This window comes from Ranitomeya variabilis, chromosome 1 (genome assembly GCF_051348905.1).
Source record: "Ranitomeya variabilis isolate aRanVar5 chromosome 1, aRanVar5.hap1, whole genome shotgun sequence".
Classification (NCBI taxonomy): Eukaryota; Metazoa; Chordata; class Amphibia; order Anura; family Dendrobatidae; genus Ranitomeya; species Ranitomeya variabilis.
Window position 1 is genome coordinate 323,617,202 of NC_135232.1, and position 25,656 is coordinate 323,642,857.

General features: G+C 46.5%; 1 protein-coding gene across 1 annotated transcript; it reads right to left on the reverse strand.

Moving 5' to 3' along the window:
* Window positions 1-19,925: 19,925 nt before the first annotated feature.
* Window positions 19,926-24,909, reverse strand: LOC143793976 (leukotriene B4 receptor 1-like). Its single transcript, XM_077280895.1, has 2 exons — window positions 24,814-24,909; window positions 19,926-22,449 (listed from the first exon to the last, which is right to left on the reverse strand). Exons 1-2 carry the CDS (start codon window positions 24,850-24,852, stop codon window positions 21,388-21,390), a joined length of 1,101 nt encoding a protein of 366 aa, XP_077137010.1. The 5' UTR covers window positions 24,853-24,909; the 3' UTR covers window positions 19,926-21,387.
* Between the last annotated feature and the right edge of the window lie 747 nt (window positions 24,910-25,656).

Genomic DNA, 25,656 nt, shown 5'->3' on the forward strand with positions numbered 1-25,656 from the left:
ACCCCATTTTGGAAACTAGACCCCCCAAGGAACTTATCTAGATGCATAGTGAGCACTTATAACCCCCAGATGCTTCACAGAAGTTTATAACGCAGAGCCGTGAAAATAAAAAATAATTTTTCTTTCCTCAAAAATGATTTTTAGCCCAGGATTTTTTAATTTTCCAAGGGTAATAGGAGAAATTGGACCCCAAATGTTGTTGTCCAGTTTGTCCTGAGTACGATGATACCCCATATGTGGGGGTAAACCACTGTTTGGGCACACGGCAGGGCTCGGAAGGGAAGGCACGCCATTTGGCTTTTTGAATGGAAAATTAGCTCCAATCATTAGCGGACACCATGTCACGTTTGGAGAGCCCCTGTGTGCCTAAACATTGGAGCTCCCTAACAAGTGACCCCATTTTGGAAACTAGACCTCCCAAGGAACTAATCTAGATGTGTGGTGAGCACTTTGAACCCCCAAGTGCTTCGCAGAAGTTTATAACGCAGAGCCGTGAAAATAATAAATGTGTTTCCTTTCCTCAAAAATATTTTTTTAGCCCAGAATTTTTTATTTTTGCAAAGGTAACAGGAGAAATTGGACCCCAAAAGTTGTTGTCCAGTTTCTCCTGAGTACGCTGATACCCCATATGTGGGGGTAAACCACTGTTTGGGCACATGCCGGGGCTCGGAAGGGAAGTAGTGACGTTTTGGAATGCAGACTTTGATGGAATGCTCTGCGGGCGTCACGTTGCATTTGCAGAGCCCCTGATGTGCCTAAACAGTAGAAACACCCCACAAGTGACCCCATTTTGGAAACTAGACCCCCCAAGGAACTTATCTAGATGTGTGATGAGCACGTTCAACCCCCAAGTGCTTCACAGAAGTTTATAATGCAGAGCCGTGAAAATAAAAAATCATTCTTCTTTCCTCAAAAATTATGTCTTAGCAAGTAATTTTTTATTTTTGCAAGGGTAACAGGAGAAATTGGACCCCAACAGTTGTTGCCCAGTTTGTCCTGAGTACGCTGGTACCCCAAATGTGGGGGTAAACCACTGTTTGGGCACACGTCGGGGCTTGGAAGGGAGGGAGCACCATTTGACTTTTTGAATGCAAGATTGGCTGGAATCAATGGTGGCGCCATGTTGCGTTTGGAGACCCCTGATGTGCCTAAACAGTGGAAACCCCTCATTTCTAACTTCAACACTAACCCCAACACACCCCTAACCCTAATCCCAACTGTAGCCATAACCCTAATCCCAACCCTAACCCCAACACACCCCTAACCACAACCCTAACCCCAACACACCCGTAACCCTAATTCCAACCCTAGCCCTAATTCCAACCCTAACCCTAAGGGTATGTGCCCACGTAGCGGATTCGTGTGAGATTTTTCCGCACGACTTTTGAAAAATCTGCAAGTAAAAGGCACTGCGTTTTACCTGCGGATTTACAGCAGATTTCCAGTGTTTTTTTGTGCGGATTTCACCTGCGGATTCCTATTGAGGAACAGGTGTAAAACGCTGCGGAATCCGCACAAAGAATTGACATGCTGTGGAAAATACAACGCAGCGTTTCTGCACGGAATTTTCCGCATTATGGGCACAGCGGATTTGGTTTTCCATAGGTGTACACGGTACTGTAAACCTGATGGAAAACTGCTACGAATTCGCAGCGGCCAATCCGCTGCGGATCCGCGGCCGATCCGCTGCGGATCCGCGGCCGATCCGCTGCGGATCCGCTGCCAAATCCGCACATGCCATAACCCTAACCCTACCCGTAACCCTAACCCTAACCCTAGTTCTAACCCTAACCCTAGTTCTAACCCTAACCCTAGTGGAAAAAAAAAAAATATATATTTTCTTTATTTTATTATTGTCCCTATCTATGGGGGTGATAAAGGGGGGGGTTTATTTATTATTTTTTTTATTTTGATCGCTGTGGTAGAACCTACCACAGCGTTCAAAATGTACCTGTAAGGAATCTGCCGGCCGGCGGGCGTACTGAGCATGCGCCCGCCATTTTGGAAGATGGCGGCGCCCAGCGAGGAGACGGCCGGACACCGGGAGGATCGGTAAGTATGAAGGGGTGGTGGGGGGGTGGATCTGAGCACAGGGGGGGTGATCGGAGGACGGGGGGAGCGGACAGCAGGGAGGGGGTAGCGGGCAGGAGCACGGTGCAGCGGAGCACAGGACGGAGGGGACCGGACCACGCACCGGAGCACTGGGGGGGCGATCGGTGGGGTGGGGGGTGGTCACTTCAGGTTTTCCAGCCATGGCCGATGATATTGCAGCATCGGCCATGGCTGGATTGTAATATTTCACCTGTTTTTTAGGTGAAATATTACAAATCGCTCTGATTGGCAGTTTCACTTTCAACAGCCAATCAGAGCGATCGTAGCCACGGGGGGGTGAAGCCACCCCCCCTGGGCTAAAGCACCACTCCCCCTGTCTCTGCAGATCGGGTAAAATGGGAGTTAACCCCTTCACCCGATCTGCAGGGACGCGATCCCTCCATGACGCATACGCTGCGTCATAGGTCGGGAAGGCACAGACTTTCATGACGCAGCGTATGCGTCAAAGGTCGGGAAGGGGTTAAGCATTTATTTCACAACGTGCGTTGGTACGTCGGGCCGACGCATGGCGACGGCCCCGTACCGACGCTAGTGTGAAAGTAGCCTAACATGACTTAGAAACCATTCCCTATGTCTATGCAAGGGAGAGGTATCCAGAGGCGTAGCTAGAGGTTCAGCTCAGGTGTGGAGGAGAAGGGGTCAAAAATCTGCGTGGACCCCTAACCAGGTAACCCTGAATATTCATATCATCCTTCGGGAGCAGTACAGTTTGCATACTATCTCTGCCCACAAAGTACATCCAGGAAAGGCCGTACTGGGCTCCTGGCCCTCAAGGGAGGCCAGCATGATGGGGTCACGGGGAATGGCAGAGCCTCAGGGTAGGCAAGGGCAAGTCGGGGTTAAATAGTTTCCTTGGACTGTTTTTTTTTTACTTGGACACAGGGGGGGCGGGGTTTGGATGAGGCAGGGAGGAGCAAGCAGGGGGAGCTTTCTGAGGGGGTGATCTGGAGAAAAAACTGCCAATTTCACCTCAGCAACTGCCACGCTCACCTACTGGTCCGGCGGTTGCTGAAATCCCCACCCACCGTCCCTTCTCTTTTTCAATTTTGTTTAATCGTATTTATTTTTAAGGTTATGTTTTTGTTTAAGGGGAAGGAGTATTTTTTGTCATAGCAGTTAGGCGGGGGAGGGAGGTCCTCGAAGTTGGTGGAAAGAGGGGAATGGCGGATTGTAGGGGGGGGGACACCTCTAGTGGTCCTGGACTCCCCCGGAGTGGATTGCGAGTGGTTGTGGTAGATCAGCCTGTGGAAGGACTGATTAAAGGATTTGGTAATCGGTTCGTTTGGCCGGGTTGGTCATTACCTGCCTCCGAGCTGGTGCTTAGCGGCTGGAGGCAAGACTAAAGGCCCCGTCTCACTAAGCGATTTACCAACGATCACGACCAGCGATACGACCTGGCCGTGATCGTTGGTAAGTCGTTGTGTGGTCGCTGGGGAGCTGTCACACAGACAGCTCTCTCCAGCGACCAACGATCAGGGGAACGACTTCGGCATAGTTGAAACTGTCTTCAACGATGCCGAAGTCCCCCTGCAGCACCCGGGTAACCAGGGTAAACATCGGGTTACTAAGCGCAGGGCCGCGCTTAGTAACCCGATGTTTACCCTGGTTACCAAAAAAAACAAACAGTACATACTCGCCTTTCGGTGTCCGTCAGGTCCCTTGCCGTCTGCTTCCTGCTCTGACTGAGATCCGGCCGTACAGTGAGAGCAGAGCGCAGCGGTGACGTCACTGCTGTGCTCTCACTTCTCACTTTCCGGCCGGCAGTCAGTGAGAGCAGGAAGCAGACGCCAAGGGACCTGACGGACATCAGAAGGCGAGTATGTATTGTTTTTTTTACATTTACGCTGGTAACCAGGGTAAACATGGGGTTACTAAGCGCGGCCCTGCGCTTAGTAACCCGATGTTTACCCTGGTTACCAGTGAAGACATCGCTGGATTGGTGTCACACACACCGATTCAGCGATGTCAGCGGGGCCTCAACGACCAAAAAAAGGTCCAGGCCATTCCGACACGACCAGCGATCTCGCAGCAGGGGCCTGATAGCTGGTACGTGTCACACATAGCGAGATCGCTATGGAGGTCGCTGTTGCGTCACAAAACTAGTGACTCAGCAGCGATCTCGCTAGCGATCTCGCTATGTGAGACGGGGCCTTAAGCCTGGAGGCCAAGGTACACAATTTGAATTTATGCAAGGTTATTTTTTAGGCGAGGACCACCACTCCCTGGGGGGGATATTGTTTACATGTTGTATTGTATGTTTAATAAAAGGAAGGCTGCTGTGGCCATTTAATCCAAATCTGGTGTAATGTCATTATTCAGGAGGGGACCTTATGATAAGGCAGTTTGCAATAGATCGGATTCAGTAAGTAATTAAGGTTAGGCAATATAAGTCAGTAAAGGCGGTCATGAGTCACGTGTACCCCTTACATCATGACGCTGACACTGATGTCAGGGCAAAATCTTTCCTTGCATTCTCCTGAGCACTCAGTAGTGAACACTGCATGCTCATGCTCAAAAAGCAAGAAGAAATTAATCAATATACAGCTGCTGGCCCAAGTACTGAGGTCCCCAGAAATCTGCCTGGAGGCCTGATAAAAGGTCAAGGGCTGTAAATGGCCCACAGGCCTGAGGTTCCCCACCCTTGCAGTACAGTTACAGATAATGACTTACAGCTGAAATTCCTTCTTATGCAGTCATTCACTTTTCCCGTCTTTTCCATCTTGCCCAGGCTGCCATAACAACTTCTTCCAGCCAGAACTCGTTTGCAGAAATTATAACAAAGACACATTTGAGTTCTCACATTTCCAGCACTGTCCCCATCAATTACCAACCTGCACAAACTTCTCATTCTTCTAATACAGCAGCAGCAGTTCAGTATTGGGGTATGTGTCCCTGTTACTGCCCCTGCTGTTTGACACAAAAACAGTGCTTCTTACTGCCCCACATAATAATGTTCACCATTGTGCCCCTTACAGAGTAAAATCATACCTCCCAACCGTCCCGGATCCCGCGGGACTGTCCTGATTTTGACAGTCAGCCCTGTGATCCCGGGCGGGACATTAGTTGACCCGCACTACGCAAGGTTTGTTGCTTTTTTTTTTTTTTTTATAAAAGTTGGGTCACCTCCCGTTCGCCCCCGCCCGCCCACCTCCCACCCACCCTCCTTGAAGACAATACTCACCCTGCTCCAGCGATGCCTGGTCTCGGCTTCTGCAGCGCTCCTGAATGAGCTGTCATGTGATACCGCTCATTTAACCCCTTTCTGACATCGGACGTACTATCCCGTCGAGGTGGGGTGGGCCCGTATGACCACCGACGGGATAGTACGTCCAGCGCGATCGGCGGCGCTCACGGGGGGAGCGCGGCCGATCGCGGCCGGGTGTCAGCTGCCTATCGCAGCTGACATCCGGCACTATGTGCCAGGAGCGGTCAAGGACCGCTCCCGGCACATTAACCCCCGGCACACCGCGATCAAACATGATCGCGATGTGCCGGCGGTGCAGGGAAGCATCGCGCAGGGAGGGGGCTCCCTGCGGGCTTCCCTGAGCCCCCCGCAGCAACGCGATGTGATCGCGTTGCTGCGAGGGTCTTACCTCCCTCCCTGCCTGCTCCAGACCCAGATCCAAGATGGCCGCGGATCCGGGTCCTGCAGGGAGGGAGGTGGCTTCACAGAAGCCTGCTCAGAGCAGGCACTGTGAAGCAGCCTGCACTTCTCTCAGATCGGTGATCTGTCAGAGTGCTATGCAAACTGGCAGATCACCGATCTGTATTGTCCCCCCCTGGGGCAAAGTAAAAAAGTAAAAAAAAAAATTTCCAAATGTGTAAAAAAAAATTTAAAAAAATATTCCAAAATAATGAAAAAAAAAAAAAATATTATTCCCATAAATACAATTCTTTATCTAAATAAAAAAAACAAAACAATAAAAGTACACATATTTAGTATCGCTGCGTCCGTAATGACCCGACCTATAAAACTGGCCCACTAGTTAACCCCTTCAGTAAACACCGTAAGAAAAAAAAAAAAAAAAACGAGGCAAAAAACAACGCTTTATTATAGTACCGCCAAACAAAAAGTGGAATAACACGCGATCAAAAAGACAGATATAAATAACCATGGTACCGCTGAAAGCGACATCTTGTCCCGCAAATAACGAGCTGCAATACAGCATGATCAGCAAAAAAATAAAAAAGTTATAGTCCTGAGAATAAAGCGATGCAAAAATAATTATTTTTTCCATAAAATAGCTTTTATCGTATAAAAGCGCCAAAACATAAAAAAATAATATAAATGAGGTATCGCTGTAATCATACTGACCCGAAGAATAAAACTGCTTTATCAATTTTACCAAACGCGGAACAGTATAAACGCCTCTCCCAAAAGAAATTCATGAATAGCTGGTTTTTGGTCATTCTGCCTCACAAAAATCGGAATAAAAAGCGATCAAAAAATGTGACGTGCCCAAAAAGTTACCAATAAAAACGTTAACTCGTCCCGCAAAAAACAAGACCTCACATGACTCTGTGGACCAAAATATGGAAAATTTATAGCTCTCAAAATGTGGTAACGCAAAAAATATTTTTTGCAATAAAAAGCGTCTTTCAGTGTGTGACGGCTGCCAATCATAAAAATCCGCTAAAAAACTCGCTATAAAAGTAAATCAAACCCCCCTTCATCACCCCCTTAGTTAGGGAAAAATAAAAAAAATGTATTTATTTCCATTTTCCCATTAGGGTTAGGGTTAGGGCTAGGGTTGGGGCTAGGGTTAAGGCTACAGTTAGGGTTGGGGCTAAAGTTAGGGTTGGGGCTAAAGTTACGGTTAGGGTTTAGATTACATTTACGGTTGGGAATAGGGTTGGGATTAGGGTTAGGGGTGTGTCAGGGTTAGAGGTGTGGTTAGGGTTACTGTTGGGATTAGGGTTAGGGGTGTGTTTGGATTAGGGTTTCAGTTATAATTGGGGGGTTTCCACTGTTTCGGCACATCAGGGGCTCTCCAAACGCGACATGGCGTCCTATCTCAATTCCAGCCAATTCTGCGTTGAAAAAGTAAAACAGTGCTCCTTCCCTTCCGAGTTCTCCCGTGTGCCCAAACAGGGGTTTACCCCAACATATGGGGTATCAGCGTACTCAGGACAAATAGGACAACAACCTTTGGGGTCCAATTTCTCCTGTTACCCCTGGGAAAATGCAAAACTGGGGGCTAAAATTAATTTTTGTGGGAAAAAAAAAGATTTTTTATTTTCACGGCTCTGCATTATAAACTGTAGTGAAACACTTGGGGGTTCAAAGTTCTTACAACACATCTAGATAAGTTCCTTGGGGGGTCTAGTTTTCAAAATGGGGTCACTTGTGCGGGGCTTCTACTGTTTAGGTACATTAGGGGCTCTGCAAACGCAATGTGACGCCTGCAGACCATTCCATCTAAGTCTGCATTCCAAATGGCGCTCCTTCCCTTCCGAGCCCTCCCATGCATCCAAACAGTGGTTCCCCCCACATATGGGGTATCAGCGCACTCAGGACAAATTGGACAACAACTTTTGGGGTCCAATTTCTCCTGTTAACCTCGGGAAAATACAAAACTGGGGGCTGAAAAATAATTTTTGTGGGAAAAAATTTTTGTTTTATTTTTACGGCTCTGCATTATAAACTTCTGTGAAGCCCTTGGTGGGTCAAAGCACTCACCACACATCTAGATAAGTTCCTTAGGGGGTCTACTTTCCAACATGGTGTCACTTGTGGGGGGTTTCTACTGTTTAGGTACATTAGGGGCTCTGCAAACGCAATGTGACACCTGCAGACCATTCCATCTACGGTAAGTCTGCATTCCAAATGGCGCTCCTTCACTTCCGAGCCCTTCCATGCGTCCAAACGGTGGTTCCCCCCACATATGGGGTATCAGCGCACTCAGGACAAATTGGACAACAACTTTTGGGGTCCAATTTCTGTTACCCTCGGGAAAGTACAAAACTGGGGGCTGAAAAATAATTTTTGTGGGAAAAAATTTTTGTTTTATTTTTACGGCTCTGCATTATTAACTTCTGTGAAGCCCTTGGTGGGTCAAAGCGCTCAAAACACATCTAGATAAGTTCCTTAGGGGGTCTACTGTCCAAAATGGTGTCACTTGTGGGGGGTTTCAATGTTTACGCACATCAGGGGCTCTCCAAACGCAACATGACGTCCCATCTCAATTCCTGTCAATTTTGCATTGAAAAGTCAAACGGCGCTCCTTCCCTTCCGAGGTCTCCCATGCGCCCAAACAGTGGTTTATCCCCACATATGGGGTATCAGCGTACTCAGGACAAATTGTACAACAACTTTTGGGGTCCAATTTCTTCTCTTACCCTTGGGAAAATAAAAAATTGGGGGTGAAAAATAATTTTTGTGAAAAAATGATTTTTTATTTTTACGGTTCTGCATTATAAACTTCTGTGAAGCACTTGGTGGGTCAAAGTGCTCACCACACCTCTAGATAAGTTCCTTAGGGGGTCTACTTTCCAAAATGGTGTCACTTGTGGGGGGTTTCAATGTTTAGGCACATCAGGGGCTCCCCAAACGCAACATGGCGTCCCATCTCAATTCCAGTCAATTTTGCATTGAAAAGTCAAATGGCGCTCCTTCGCTTCCGAGCTCTGTCATGCGCCCAAACAGTGGTTTACCCCCACATATGGGGTATCGGCGTACTCAGGACAAATTGTACAACAACTTTTGGGGTCCATTTTCTCCTGTTACCCTTGGTAAAATAAAACAAATTGGAGCTGAAGTAAATTTTTTGTGAAAAAAAGTTAAATGTTCATTTTTATTTAAACATTCCAAAAATTCCTGTGAAGCACCAGAAGGGTTAATAAACTTCTTGAATATGGTTTTGAGCACCTTGAGGGGTGCAGTTTTTAGAATGGTGTCACACTTGGGTATATTCTATCATATAGACCCCTCAAAATGACTTCAAATGAGATGTGGTCCCTAAAAAAAAATGGTGTTGTAAAAATGAGAAATTGCTGGTCAACTTTTAACCCTTATAACTCCCTAACAAAAAAAAATTTTGGTTCCAAAATTGTGCTGATGTAAAGTAGACATGTGGGAAATGTTACTTATTAAGTATTTTGTGTGACATATCTCTGTGATTTAAGGGCATAAAAATTCAAAGTTGGAAAATTGCAAAATTTTCAAAATTTTCGCCAAATTTCCATTTTTTTTGCAAATAAACGCAGGTAATATCAAAGAAATTTTACCACTATCATGAAGTACAATATGTCACGAGAAAACAATGTCAGAATCGCCAAGATCCGTTGAAGCGTTCCAGAGTTATAACCTCATAAAGGGACAGTGGTCAGAATTGTAAAAATTGTCCCGTCATTAACGTGCAAACCACCCTTGGGGGTGAAGGGGTTAAGGTCATGAATGTGTGCATATTCATGACCTAATGAGCGGTATCACATGACCGCTCACCCAGGAAGAAGGTGTGGAGCCGGGAGTCGGGACACAGCGAGAGGGATGACCGCGCGGTGAGGAACAGGTAAGTATGAGGGACGGGGAGGGGGGATGAAGGAGGACGGTAAGCCGCGCCGTCGCCATTCAAGATGGGAGTGGGGGGAGGGGGGGAATATGAGCCATGCATACAGGAGGGGGAAATATGAGCCATGCATCCAGGAGGGGGGGGGAATATGAGCCTTGCATACAGGAGGGGGGGGGGGAATATGAGCCATACATACAGGAGGGGAAATATGAGCCATGCATACAGGAGGGGGGGGGGAAATATGAGCCATGCATACAGGAGGGGGGGGGAAATATGGGCCATGCATACAGGAGGGGGGGAATATGAGCCATGCATACAGGAGGGGAAATATGAGCCATGCATACAGGGGGGGGAGAATATGAGCCTTACATACAGGAGGGGGAAATATGAGCCATGCATACAGGAGGGGGGGGGAATATGAGCCATGCATACAGGAGGGGGGGGAAATATGAGCCATACATACAGGAGGGGGGTCAGTATACAGTATTAAGCATCATGTGGGATCATTTTACAGTATGGAGAACTGTGTGGCCATTATACAGTATGGAGCATCATGTGCAGTCATTATACAGTATTGAGCATCATGTGGGGTCATTATACTGTATGCAGCATCATGTGCGGTCATTATACAGTATGGAGCATCATGTGTGGCCATTATACAGTATGGAGCATCATGTGTGGTCATTATACAGTATGGAGCATCATGTGCAGCCAATATACAGTATGGAGCATCATGTGCAGTCATTATACAGTATGGAGCATCATGTGCGGTCATTATACAGTATGGAGCATCATGTGCGGTCATTATACAGTATGGAGCATCATGTGCGGTCATTATACAATATGGAGCATCATGTGCAGTCATTATACAGTATGGAGCATCATGTGCAGTAATTATATGGTATGGAGCATCATGTGCGGTCATTATACAGTATGGAGCATCATGTGCGGTCATTATACAGTATGGAGCATCATGTGTGGTCATTATACAGTATGGAGCATCATGTGTGGTCATCATACAGTATGGAGCATCATGTGTGGCCATTATACAGTATTGAGCATCATGTGTGGCCATTATACGGTATGGAGCATCATGTGTGGCCATTATACGGTATGGAGCACTGTATGGCCATTATACGGTATGGAGCATCATGTGTGGCCATTATACGGTATGGAGCACTGTGTGGCCATATTTTTTTGTTTATAATTATTGTATATGAAAGAGTGTGATCAGCAGTACTAAATAGGTGTGGTTGGGACGTGGATATGGGTGTGACTAATTATGAATGGGTGTAATCAGAGGCGTGGCCTAAAATTTGCCGCGGCGCAAACTTTGTCCCTTTTTCCCATCTTCAAAAGTTGGGAGGTATGGTAAAATGCCTCCTTTGTACCCTCTAGAATGGTAAAATTGCCCCTAGGATATGATAAGCCCTGTGCAAATGACCTAGAAAACAGTGCTCACTTTTTGCTCCTATTAAGAAATAATGTCCCATGTGCACATTTGACAGCCCCCTGATACACGGTATGGTGGGTACACAGCTCCCTTATACAGAGTATGTTGAGCCCACAGCTATCTTATACACAGTACGCTGGGTCCACAACTCCCATATACAAAGTATCATGTTTCCACAGGTCCCCTGAACACAATACAAGGGGGTCAACTGCTCCCCGTTACACAGTATAATGCCCCCAAAGCTCCTCTATACACAGTATGGTGTGCCCACAGCTCCCTTATCACGGTATAATGCGCCCACAGGTTACCCTATACACAGTATAATTTGACCACAGCTACCCCTAAACACAGTAAAATAGACCCACAGCTCTTTAATACACCATATGATGGACCCACAGCTCCTGTACACACTTTGTGATGTCCCCATGGCTCTCCTATACACAGTGTGATTGGCCCACAGTTCCTCTATATACAGTATAGTATTCCCTCTGCTGCCTCTATACTCAGTATAATGAATGCCACAGTAGTCATCACACTGTATAATGGCACTCACACTATATAATAGCACCCACAGTGTAGAATAGCCTTCACAGTAGGCCACACACTGTTTAATAGTCCCCACAGTAGCCCCCACACTGTTTAATGGCTCCCACAGGAGCCCTACACTGTATAGTGGCTCCCACACTGTATAATGGACCTCCACACTGCAAAATGGCTCCCACAGTAGCCCTCCAACTGTGTAATGCCTACAACATTAGTCCTGAAATTCGATAATGGCATCTGTATTAGGTCTTACAATTTATAATGGCCCCCACAGTAGTCCCCATACTGTATGATGGTCCCCACGGTATGCCCCAAACTTTAGAATTCACCCCCTTGCTGTATAGTGGTCACTCTACACTTTATTGAGGTCTCACACAGTATGATTCCCCCCACAGCAGTCCCTATGATATATGAGGGGCCACTCACAGTACACCCACACTGCATGAGGTCCACAGTAGTCCCCTGTATGAGGGCTCTCACAGTAGCACCCACACTTTATGAGGTCCCCCCACAGTATCCCCCCTCACTGTATGAGTGCCTCCCACAGTAGCTCCCACACTGTATAAGGTCTCCCTACAGGGACCCTCACTCTGTAAGAGGGCCCCACCCAGAGGCGTAGCTAAGGGTTCAGCTCAGGGGGGGCGAACCATCTGAGTGGGCCCCTAACCCTTGATTACAACTATGGTGGCACACTTTAATCATGGGTATAAGGGGAACCTCAGCAGATGATCCTGCTGTAATCGAAAATGTATAATGGCCCCCGCATTAGCCCCCACGTTGTATCTCCCTTGGATTCTGGTCTCTGTCCCTTTCTGTGGGCTGCAAATTGCAGAAAATAAAAACAACTAAGGCTACGTTCACATTTGCGTTGTGCTCCGCAGCGTCGGCGACGCAACGCACAACGCAAACAAAAACGCAACAAAACGCACGCTAAAACGCTGCGTTTTGCGACGCATGCGTCCTTTTTTGCCGAAAGTTGGACGCAAAAAAAATGCAACTTGCTGCGTTATCTGCGCCCAACGCTTGCGGCCAAAAAAACGCATGCGTCGCAAAACGCAGCACAACGCATGTCCATGTGCCCCCATGTTAAATATAGGGGCGCATGACGCATGCGGCGACGCTGCGGCGCCGAACGCTAATGTGAACGTAGACTAAATGCGCATAGAGTCCATCATATGGGAATAGGTCCCTGAATGAATCCAGGTAACCCTAAAAGGAATACTCTTGTCTGGACAAGACCCTAAAGAGGTGAATGGAAAGAAAGAGGAAAGCAGAAGAAAGGGGGGAGATAAAATATCACACAATGAAAGAAGAAAGTGCACCCCCCTGTATGTCATCTCTTCTTTTTTTCCCTTCTCCCCATTTGCGGGCCATGTTATTCAGACTGAGTATACATATGCATCTATATGTGATTGTGATTATCTATACTCAACTACTGGCTGTTCCCATTTTTATTCTATTTGGCTCTTCATCATATACAGTATATTTGTCCCCAACTTTATGGGGATTCTTATTGTTTATATAAATGGCATTTTCATGTTTGTTACCTTGCATTTACTGATATGAGATCACACACACTGAACTGCTAGGACCCTGACCCCAGCTACAGGACCACATTACAAGAGAGAGTCTCTCTCTGTCTCTCTCTCTCTCTCTCTGAGAGACAGAGATAGACAGAGAGAAAGACAGAGACTGACAGAGAGACTGAGAGAGACAGAAACAGACTAAGAGACAGAGACAGTCAGAGAGAGACAGAGAGACTGAGGCAGAGAGAGACTGAGGCAGAGAGAGACTAACAGAGACAGAGAGACTGACACAGAGACTGAGATCGAGACTGAGAGAGAGCAAGACAGAGAGAGAGTGAGACTGAGACAAACTGAGAGAGTGAGACAGAGACAGAGAGACTGCCAGAGTGACAGAGACTGAGAGTGACAGAGACTGAGAGAGACAGAGACAGAGACTCAGAGAGAGACTAAGACAGAGACACAGAGCGAGAGAGAGGGCGAAACCTTGACTGAGAGAGACAAAGAGACAGAGACTGAAGAGAGACTGACAGAGAGAGAATGACAGAGAGACAGAGAGATTGAGAGACAGACAGAGAGACGGAGAGACTGACAGAGACTGAGAACGAGACAGAGAGAGAGCGAGACAAACTGAGAGGGAGACAAAGACTGGGCCAGAGAGAGACTGCCAGAGAGTGACAGAGAGACTGACAGAGACAGGGACTGAGAGAGACAGAGACTGAGAGACAAACAGAGAGAGAGCGAGACAAAGACTGAGACAGAGAGAGACTGACAAGAGACAGAGACTGAGAGACAAACAGAGAGAGAGACAAAAACTGAGACAGAGACTGACAGACACAGAGAGACTGACCCTGAGAGACAGACTCAGAGACTGAGAGAGAGCGAGACAGAGCTAGATAGAGCGAGACTGAGAGAGCAAGATAGAGAGTGAGACTGAGAGACAGAGAGTGAGCGAGACTGAGAGAGACAGAGAGCGAGGGAGACAGAGAGACTGACAGAGACAGAGCAAAACGGATGCAAGAAACCTCAGGGACATGTCAGGAGGGGACCAGTGTCCTGCCTCCTCCTCACTGCACAGTGCAGTCACCTCCAGCCCCCTGCAGCCTGAGCTCCTACTCCGTCCTATCTCCTGTCCTGCTCCTGTATGCAGGGCTCAGGGAAGAAGCAGCGTCCTGAAGTCTCTTCAGCAGACACCACACAGCCGGCAATGTGTGCGTCTGCAGTATGCTCTGCTGGAGGCAGCAGGTACAGTGCCGGCACCCAGCGTCCCCGGGTACATGCTCCTCTACAGGACAGACCGCGGCAGTGCAGGGAGATTCTGTCCCTGCTCTACCGCAGAGCTCAACTATATTGGCGTGCACAGCAGGCTAATGTAGTTAAGGGTAGCGACTAGCGAGGCTCCAGGTGGGCCCCCTCTGAGCTCCGGGCCCGGGGCGACCGCACCCTCTGCCCCCCTGGTAGCTACGCTACTGGCCCCACCACAGCAGCCTTCATACTGTATGAGGGTCCACGCACAGTAGTCCCTACAATGTATGAGGGGCCTACATACTTTATGATATCCCCACAGTTACATCACACATTTTAATTAATATAAAAAACATTATATACTCATATAGTCCAGGATCCTGACGAGTCTACCTGCAAAGCGCAGGTGCACGCACTGAATATCAGAGTCAGAGATTATGTCACCGCGCATGGACTCTGATGTATTGTTTGTGCGCTACCCCTTGTTTCACACTACCGTTCTTCATAAAGTGACCTGTGGTTTACAGAACGGAGAGCGATAATGCAGGGTAGATCATGTCTCCATGCTCTACCATAGAGCTCAATTGTATGGGCGTGCTGCCCATGCCGGTATAGTTAAAAGTAGTGTTAGCCCAGTGTGGGCTCCTGTAAGTGCAGGGCCCAAGGCCAGGGCTGCCACTAGAAATTTTATACCACATACAAGGAACAAATACCACCGCACCATGACCAGATCACATATTACCACCACATAGTGACTGAATACTAAAATACTGATCATTAATAAAAAAAAACACAATACTATACTGTATTTAGTATGCAGTGTCTGTGTACAGGTAACACACTGACTCACCAATGACGTCTCTGGGTGAAGTCCTTCAGCTTCACTATTCATCTTCATCCAGCACAGACCGCCATCACGTTTTCCAGCCAGGACTCGTCTCTGCAGGAAATAACACAGTTATGTAGAGCTCCGCTTGCAGAACACATTGCTTAATTTTTTCCCAACTTCTACACTACACCAGATGAAAAAAAAAAGGCGACATAGTGTCGCTCTGCACAGTAACAGGACCGTCCCCCATTTAAAAAGTATCCTCAAAAAATAAAATAAATACATCACTGCAGTAATAATACCCCTTAATTAGCCCTTATGGTAATAATATCCCCCATCCTGGCCAGCTGTATCTCATTCCTGGCTCCAGCCATTTGTTCTCCCATCCTGCCCTCATGAGTATCCATTCTGCCCCCATATGATCTCCCCATGATCCTGAGCCATCTGTCCCATGATCCTGCCACCCCATCTGTCTCCATCGTATCATTCCTGTCCCATGATCCTGCACCATATGTCTCCATCCTGCCCCCTGTGTCTCACATTCTGCCCCCTGTGTCTCACTGTTAGGTGTTGAGTTCCCGCCTCTGCACAGGAGGAATCTTGAACCATGTCCGCTGCAGTCTCCCATTCTCCTCCAGCCTCAGTGGAGCCTGCTCAGCAGAGACGTTGGTCCCAGCTTCTGGCTCAAGCTGATACTCTGCGCTTGGTTACTGCTGCTTTTCCAGGTCCTGCCTTTGTAGCCAGCACTGATCAGCAGCGAGCAGGTGTTTCAGGGACTAATTCCTGCTTTTCCCATACTGAGCATGCCCACGGGTCAACCTCTCATTGGAGGTCGGGGGTCACATGTGACTCCTATTGGACAAACAGGATAGTCCCGGAGTGCAACTACTATAAAAGGTTTGCATGGCCGCTCCGCCATGCGCTAGTATAAACTTGCTAATGTGTGTGTGTGTGTGGATGTATGCCTTTCGTTGGATGAAAGCTTCGAATCATTCCCATCTCTAGAGTTGTTGACTGCTCGTGAATGGTGGAAGATGCCTAGCGCCTGACAGTGCTTTTCCGCACATCTAGCACATGATACTGCGTCTGTTTGCAGTGGCCGCCAGTGTGGCGCTGTGTGCAATCAGTGCGCTTTCCTAGCCCTAGTTAGGGTGGTTAGTGGCGTCCGCCAGAGCGGCGCTGTATGCACTGTAGCGTAGCGCCTACTATTTGTCTTGGGGGACACTCGCTTGGCACGGGATAAATGCACTCAGGCACGGTTTTCTATCAAAAACACAGTCTCTTAGGTTTATTTCGGACAACATAAACCACATCCACAGGAACTTAGTAACAGTTTGAACACCATCTGGACATATTCAACTTCACCACAGTTCGTCTCTGACCCCGGTCAGCATTACAAAAAATACATACAATGAGATACAGCCTTCCCAAAACCCTGTCTGATGACAAATGCACACTTAGCAGGATGCAGCAGGCCTCCACTGATAAAGGCTAGGAGCGGCACAAGTGCAAACTACTTGATAAAAACAACCACCCCCACCCTCCAAACACTGCAGGGGTTGGCTGCCTAGTAGAAAAAATGCACATTGATATAACTCACATAGGACGCCGGTCACACTGATAAGTGTGGTGCACAGTGTCTGGTATGCAACCTATTAATGACGCCCCTTGTATTAACAGGCGGGCTGCCCAGCACTATAATATGCAGCACACAGTGACAGATGCCCCAGAAAAACCTAACCAACATAAAGAGGCCTGGCCACATCCTGCAAAAAAGGATATGATATAGTGCAAAAAAATGTATATATATGATAAACACATACACTATATGAGGTAATGGTTTAATATTTTGGCCAAAATAAAGTAAGCCCGCAACCCAACGTCAAGGGTCCTCATAATATTGCGGGTCCTACCACTAATATCAAAAAACAGCTAACATAGAAAAAAACTCAGAAAAAATACATACAATGAGATACGGCCTTCCAAAAACCCTGTCTGATGACAAATGCACACTTAGCAGGATGCAGCAGGCCTCCACTGATAAAGGCTAGGAGCGGCACAAGTGCAAACTACTTGATAAAAACAATCACCCCCACCCTCCAAACACTGCAGGGGTTGGCTGCCTAGTAGAAAAAATGCACATTGATATAACTCACATAGGACGCCAGTCACACTGATAAATGTGGTGCACAGTGTCTGGTATGCAACCTATTAATGACGCCCCTTGTATTAACAGGCTGGCTGCCCAGCACTATAATATGCAGCACACAGTGACAGACGCCCCAGAAAAACCTAACCAACATAAAGAGGCCTGGCCACATCCTGCAAAAAAGGATATGATATAGTGCAAAAAAATGTATGTATATGATAAACACATACACTATATGAGGTCAGCATTACACACGGTTTTCAGACCGTTACCCGTTGGCAACCTTCACGGGTTCCTGGACACCTCTTGGCCTCAGAGGTGCCCCATACACATAGTCTCTCTCTTCCTTTCACTCTGACTCCGGTCAGTACAACATGGTTCCTTCCCGTTACCTGTGGGTGCCGCACAGGTCCTCGGATACCTCTCTTCCTTAGAGGCATCCTGTAGACATTCACACTCTGTCTTTCCTTTTCTCTGACCCCGGTCAGTACAACACGAATCTCCATTCGTTACCTGCCATTGCCGCACAGGTTCTCGGATACCTCTCCTCCTCAGAGGCATCCTTCCGACATTATCACTCTGACCCCGGTCAGTACAACACGGATCTCCATCCATTCCACAGTCTGGTCTGTGCGAGGTCCAGAGCCCCCGCCATGTGCTCTTCAGGGAGCCGACACACCCAACACATGGGGCTCTCTCCAGGACCTTCCAGCACAGACCATTCAGGTCCACACTCAGAGCCCATGTGACCATCCCTCAGTCACATTATATAGTACTAACCACTCCCACAGGTGGGAGTGTGGATGTGTGGCTAGTTTGTCCCACCCATCTCACACAACTAGCCTAATAAGTCTCCATTACAACTACACCATATATATACACAGAGACTACAGGTCCCAGAACAACAACATTGCATCAGACTTACCACGCAGACTCCCTCTGCGACACATATCGGCCATTCACAACACTGCCAGTCACTGTTTCACCACCATTATCATAACAAATATGCCTCCATGCATATCCCAAGGAGCACACACAGCACCCCCTAGCTGCCACAGGGGTCACTACACCACAGCACTCTGTGCAGTAATCTTTAATCAGTCCTGACAACAGGTCGGTTTTGGGGCGGGAACTCCCGCTTGATCTCAGCATCTGACTCAGGGCGTCCTCAGGCGTGGGCTCAAAAGCCACCGAGGGTCAGAGCGAGATCAATCACCAGCGTAGTGGGGGTGAGTTTCAGGGATCCCACTAGCGTACATCTGCTGCACCCTGTGACTGCTAACAGGGCACAGCGTTTCCTTTGTTTCCCTGTGACTCTGCGAACCAACAGAGTTCGCATCAGTTCATACCAGGTGACGAAACCCATGTCTATTCTGGTGTAGTACCGCCATATAGTGCCACCATTACCTAGCAGCAGGTTCCATCTCTGCTTGGTGGACCCCAGGCTGCGAACGCACCTTATTACTATCTTTATATTTATTCGGTGCATTTCGCCAGCCCTAACACTCACATCCTGCTCTGTGTCTCACATTCTGCCCCCTGTGTCTCACATTCTTCCCCGTGTCTCCATCCTGCCCTCTGTGTCTCACATACTGCCCCCGTGTCTCACATACTATCCCCTGTGTTGTTTCCATTCCTGCCCCCCTGTATCTCATTCTGCCCCTGTGTCCCACATTCTGCCCCTGTGTTGTTTCCATTCTTGCCCCCCTGTGTCTCACATCCTGCCCCTTTTGCCTTACATTCTACCTCCGTGTCTCCATCCTGCCTCATGTGTCTCACATACTGCCCCCGTGTTTCACATACTGCCCCCTGTGTTGTTTCCATTCCTTCCCGTGTCTCACATTCTGCCCGTGTCTCACATTCTGCCCCTGTGTCCCACATTCTGCCCCCTGTTTGGTTTCCATTCCTGCCATCTGTGTTTCCATTCCTGCCCCTGTATCTCCATCAAGCCCCCGTGTCTCCATTCTGCCCCAGGCTTGCCGCATTCAGGAAGATAAAAAAAACACCTTTCTCCTTACCTGGCAGCTGTCCAGCGCCAACGTCCATCCCAAGAATTTCAGCGCGGACTCGCTGGCAAATAGCAATGACGTCATATGCCGGCGACATGCACGCTGACATCAGCTGCCAGCCTCCAATTGGCTGGTGGCTTTAACTACTGCCTTGCGGGCCCGCAAGGCAATAGAGTAACTGAACCTGCGTCTCAGATGCAGGTTCAGTGTACCATCAGAAGCCTGCCGCTGGGGCCCGGGCCCGAAGGGCAAATGAGATGGTGCCCGATGCGGGCCCCCTCTGCCCACTGGTCCCCAGATGCCAGTTAGGGCAGTAATGCCCTGATGGCGGCCCTGCCCAAGGCAACCACCCAATCTGTCCCCTGGTAGCTACATTACTAGAAATGACAGTAAAAGGGACAGTGGCGAGTAAAACCTGCCCAGGACCTGGTAAGGTCTAGTCATCTGAGATTCATGGTCCCCAGCTGGCTTTTCAAAGAATGTGAAGCAAACACTGCTGCAATATTGCCGCAGGTTTTATTCATGAAGCCCATGGCTCAACATAGTAATAGCTGCTTTTTTCAAGAACGCTCTGCTATTGTTCTCTATAAGCCAGTAAGTTTTGTGCTCTGTAAATTGCTAAAAATTCCACACCGCGCAGACAAGTTATATAAATTGTTATGAGGCTGCTTGAGCTTGAATTAGGTGCATCTTCATCAAAATGAGATATTTCATACAGTACACAAGATTGTTTATCACAAAGAATTGTATGATTATTTGCACAGTTTTCACATTTCATCTGACTTAACAATACATTGTTTTATATTTCTTGACATATTCATTACTGGTAACTCATTTATGACTTAGACAAAAAAACAAATAAAAAATCATGAAAATATAGCCAGTTGACAAAAGAGAATTAAAGGGTTAGTCTGAAGTTTTGTGCTGAGCAGCGCACAGCTTTCAAGTCTCCTTACTTTCTTGTTGTTGGGGGCAGGTACTATTCATTAAGTAACAGTTCTCATTCAGTAGCTTTGTCCTACTGCTACTTTGATAGATTAATGGTCTGTCACTGCTTGCTATGGAATGTAGCTACTGCGCACACTCTGCCAGGTTCTGGTGGCCGATCTCCTTGACAACAAGCTGAACATTATGTAGGATAAAAGCTCTCACTAATTGTACCAATTTCATACTATGAGAATACCCTTTTAAAGATGAACTTGTTTAGGATTGTGCTACATGTAGATTCACACCTACATTGCAGCTATCTATATGAATCCATTGCTTTTTAGTCCATAACTAAGAGTTGACGATTACAACAAACCTCATCATAGCAAGAAGAATATTATGGTGATCTCCTTATAATCTAATAATAATTATGATGACACTTAAAAGGCTAAACATTACATGTCATCGGGAGTAATGGCTACATGTTTCCATAGACTTTGTTGATATAATAATCATCTTTATTTGATCTATATGTGTTAGTTGTGGTTAAAAGATAGGGAAAACCTGAAGTGCTATCAATAGTATGTTCCAATATGCAGCTGGTGAGCCTAAAATAGTAAGTGTGAGAGGCCATGGCAGAAAAATGCAGAATGATACAATGAAATGTGATGTGTAGTGTCCGATGGATAGGTAGCATTTTATACTGAGTTCTTTAGACCGATGTAATTAGCAGATGAGAGAGGCAGTATAGCTTAGACATGCGAAGACACACGGATTAGAACTTAGATTACTTATTTAATTGTAGTGATCATCTGATTGCTGCAGGTCTAACTCTCAGCAGCCCTAGCAAAGAACTAATGATGCCAATTAATATTTTGGCCAGGCAGCCATTTCTGTGTGTACATGGATGGATCAAGTTTGGCACAATGGGAGCTTTTCTTATAATGCATCTCTCTTATTGTTCATATAAGGGCTCCTGATCCTCTCACCTGGAGAGCTATAGACCCACAATTCGCTCATGTCATGAGGAGGTGGCACATCTACATTTTTAGCTCTTTGTATTATTACTTCATGTATATTTAAGGGTCATTCCTCTATCGGTTTATTTAACTTCCCCTGCTCCAATGAATGGTTTCGGCTTCTCTGCTGGAAAACTTGTGAAACTTTTCGTAAACTTCCTGCCTCAGAACCAGTTGCTTCAAATAGTTTGGCCATGAATCCCACGCCAGCAGTCCTAATGAAGTTGCCACCAGCAAACGCATATAGAATAGGGTTAATGCTGCTACTGAGGAATACAAGGGCTGTGGCATTAGGCCTGAGGAAGTCGGTCGCCTCTTTGAGTTTTCTCGAAGAAGATAGTTCTCCTACAACTTGAACTATATTCACCACATGGTATGGAATCCAGAAGAAAGCAAAAGTTGCTATGATCATGATGACCAGACGGCTTGTCTTATGTTTGGTCTGAAACTTTACAGTCCTCAACCTTAGCCCAATGAAGACATAGCAAAACACTATGATGGTGAAAGGTATAACAAATCCCATTATGGTTTCAAAAGTGTACTGGAAGACGATGTGCTGGGAATTCCCGTCTACTGCTTCGACGGTAATACATGTTATTACATCACCTCTACTTACTGTGCGATTAATTGCTATGGGAATTGCAAGCAACGATGCTACTACCCATACTGCAAGAACTATAATCCTGGCTGCCAGCTTTGTCCTGATTTTCTGAGACATGTAGGGTTTAGCAACAGCTAGAAAACGGTCCATGCTCATGAAGGTAATTAAGAATATACTGGCATACATACTTAAACAGCCAATGTAATGACACAATTTACACATTAAGTTCCCAAAAATCCAGCTTCCAGAGGAAAGTAGATGGAGGAAAAACGGTGCTGTAAGAAGGACAATGATGTCTGCCATGGCCAGATGTAAAATAAGGATGCAAGTCACTGTGCGTTTCTTCATTCTTGTCAATATTGTCCAAATGACAAAGGCATTTCCTGGGAATCCAAGGATGAAGGCAAATGAAAGAATTGCAATGCCAAGACTGGGGGATGACTTAGATGGTGCTGAACTGGAATTTGTAGAGGCAGTAGCGGTAATAATGGAAACATTGACAGTGGTCATCTGTTCTGTCACAGTGTGCTAGAAAAGAAAGAAGCAATGAACTGTAATAATTATATTAATTGTGACCTTACTTAAAGTACGCAGGTAAGAACATACTATATCTAGAACCTGTGCAGCGGCCCAGGGGCTCGGCAGGCAAAGGGGCCACTGATACTGAAAGGGAACCTCAGTTAGTGATCAGCATGCTCTGAAAAGGTGTTATCTGAGCATGTCTTCTGCGTGGTCTAATACTATTTTCAAGTCTCTGTGGCTGAATGTCTCTCTGCTGTTAGACAGATGCAACACAGGTGGGGATTGTCTGTTTATTAGGCAATTCCTGCATGTGTTGCGGCTGTCGAGCATGCCGAATACTCTATTAGCACTCGAGCATGCTCGAATAATACCTTATCTGAGCATGCTCATCACTACGAACCTGTCTTCTCGCTTATGCTGCACTATTGGAGAGCAATGTAAAGTAGTGAGTAACATACTGATTAAATTTCTGAGTCCCCCACATTTTGTCTTGTAGTACCTTTCATGAAATCACTGTGTATTAGCTGCACAGTCCTCCTTACTAGTGAGTGACAAGTTAGCCCCACTTTCCTGATGCCAACTGACATCTTTGCCCTAATATATGCCGATGGATGGGAGAGCCAGCAAGCAACTCGTGAATATCGGGGGCCCCTTCATGATTTTATGAAAAGTACTGCAAGAAATAATGTAAGTGATCCAGCAATGGAATCAGGGTCTCGGCCACTACTTTATGCTTCCCACAGATAAACATGGCAGCCTAAACTTGGTGAAACATTCCCCCCAAGAATCAACACATTGCTCCTGTCATCTCAGCTTCATATTGTGATTTTATTCTGAAAACTCTTCTGGTACAAAAAAAATCACATTAAACACTTTTCAGCCCCTGAATAAAGAATTAAGGCTTTTTCACGCACATTGGCTTTGCCAACACTTCTTTGCTGCAGTGTAATGTGTCGCAGATTGACATTCAGTGGGGCGAACGCACTGCATTGCTGTTTGTGCAATTTGCAAAAATGAGCCGCATTATACTTATTCTGTTGGATTTTCTTCAAAATAGATTTTCCCGAATGACAAAAACTTTATTCACATGCATTAGCCGCAGAGTGTGACCTTAACATTCTTTTACATAATAAATATCGGTACATGACTAATATTGGCTGTGTGGGTAGAGACTCCTAAATCGAAATATTTCATTTAGATCTTCATTAGTCATTACAGATCTTTTTTGCTTTTTTTTCCTAGTTTACTATTTCTCTGGGAACGGTAGAAAAAAATTGTTGCTGTCTGCAAACTGTTCACATGCTGAACAATCTATGACCGTAAGTTTTCTAAAGGTTTTTCTTTTATTTCATTCATATGACGTGGTTACTTTATGTAAATCAGATAAGTAACATAATGGTCCAAGTAACCTAATTAAGCAGTATTGCACATGATGTAATTATGGGTCCAATATGTAGAGAGCTGTAATAATGCTCCAATAGAGGTGTATTGGTCTTTACTCTGCTTCCATATGCCAATGATTTCCTACCAAATACTGGGATATTGTTACGGTAGAATAGCTCTGTACATGGTGCTAGCTGGTGCCCGTATGGCAGCACACGGAGGCATTGCGGTATACGCGTCACACATTGGCCCTGCTGTGTGCACTAATTATAATATAAACCTGCATTGTGTATGTATGTGCTAGATGAAGGGATATAGGGGGCTTACAAGCCACTCAGACCCGCAGTTTATTTGTATATGGGCTTGCTCATATGACTGAAGATTCTTTCATCCAAGAAAATCAGGTCGATCATACTAATGACACTCTTATAAACTTGTATCAGAGTTTGATCTGAGTGTCAGCATGTGATACGATTCTCTCGGATGAGTGAACCGGGACACAGTGTGATGAGACAATGGAGAACTAGATTCTCCATCTTCTCCATCGCGTGAGTCTGCGGAAATCAAACTGCACACATATGTCATCCGAGTGCAGTCCGATGTTTTACACGTGCCCATAGACTTGAATGGGTGAGTGACAGCAGTGTGCTGAGATTGTCTTCACTGACAGATCCTGTAAGTGATAGAATCATGCATCACCCTGCCTCATTGATGCGAGTCCTATCCGATAAAAAATCAGATAGCACTCGTCCGATGTATACGCTCGTGTGAGCGAGCCCTATGAGACATAAAATAACAGATCCATCAACAGCAACTTGTTTCCATTTAGTGTATTTTTCTATCATATAAAAATGAAAATTAACTACGTATAAGTGAAACATCAAGCAAGCATCAATATTCCAAATACGTTATAAATATATATATATATATTTGATAACTAAATAGCCAAAGTCATCTTTAGCAATCAAATATTGACGCTGTACTTACATTTTCAGCCATCATGTACAAATCTTTAAGAGTCGACATTGATCAGCTCAAGTAAAAGACTGCAGACACCACTTCTCCAAAGTGTGCAGATGAGGATCTATGTGGTATATTTCAACTGCATCCTTCAAGTATTGCAAGTAAAGCTTCCTGCTGTCACAATCTTCTCTGCTAGAATACGATAGTGCCACTGCAGCACCCCAGAGTCCTGGTCGTTGCAGTACTGATGCTCCGCCGCTAAGGGGAGTGATGGTACGTCTGATGGCACTTAAGGAGTTCACCTGACCAGGTATCACAGACACCAATACACTTCATAGTCTGGCCTCCAGGGGGAGCTAAGGGTGCTATGTATTAGGCCACTCTTCACAATCCGGTAAAACTGGGGGTTGGATAGAAAGTTAGAGAGAAGCTGACTGGGTTGGAACCAGGCAACATCCTGTGGCAGAGGGTGTTGCAGGGGAAGATTCAGGGGGGTCCCTGTCAGGGGTGGGATCCTGACAGAGGCCTAGCGAAAAGGACAGAACGAACGTTAAGGAACCGCGCCTGCACTACATCGCGGCGGTATCTCATGAAAGGACAAGAAGCGAGGTTTATTGTGGAGAGTGAGAAACGAGATCAAAGCAAAAAGGAGATAACACCAGTAGGAGTCGTGCTGTAAGACCGAGGCAACATCCTACTGAGGTGCGTAGCCGGTGGCCGGAACGCCGAGGAAGTATTGGGCTCCAAGCATTACTTCAAACCAACGGCAGGACAGTTAATTATAGGTTGGCTGTCTCACCTAAATCACCTAAGCAGACATAGGGGGCAACTGCGGGAGAGAGGCGTCACTAGGGTCCTGGAAGAACT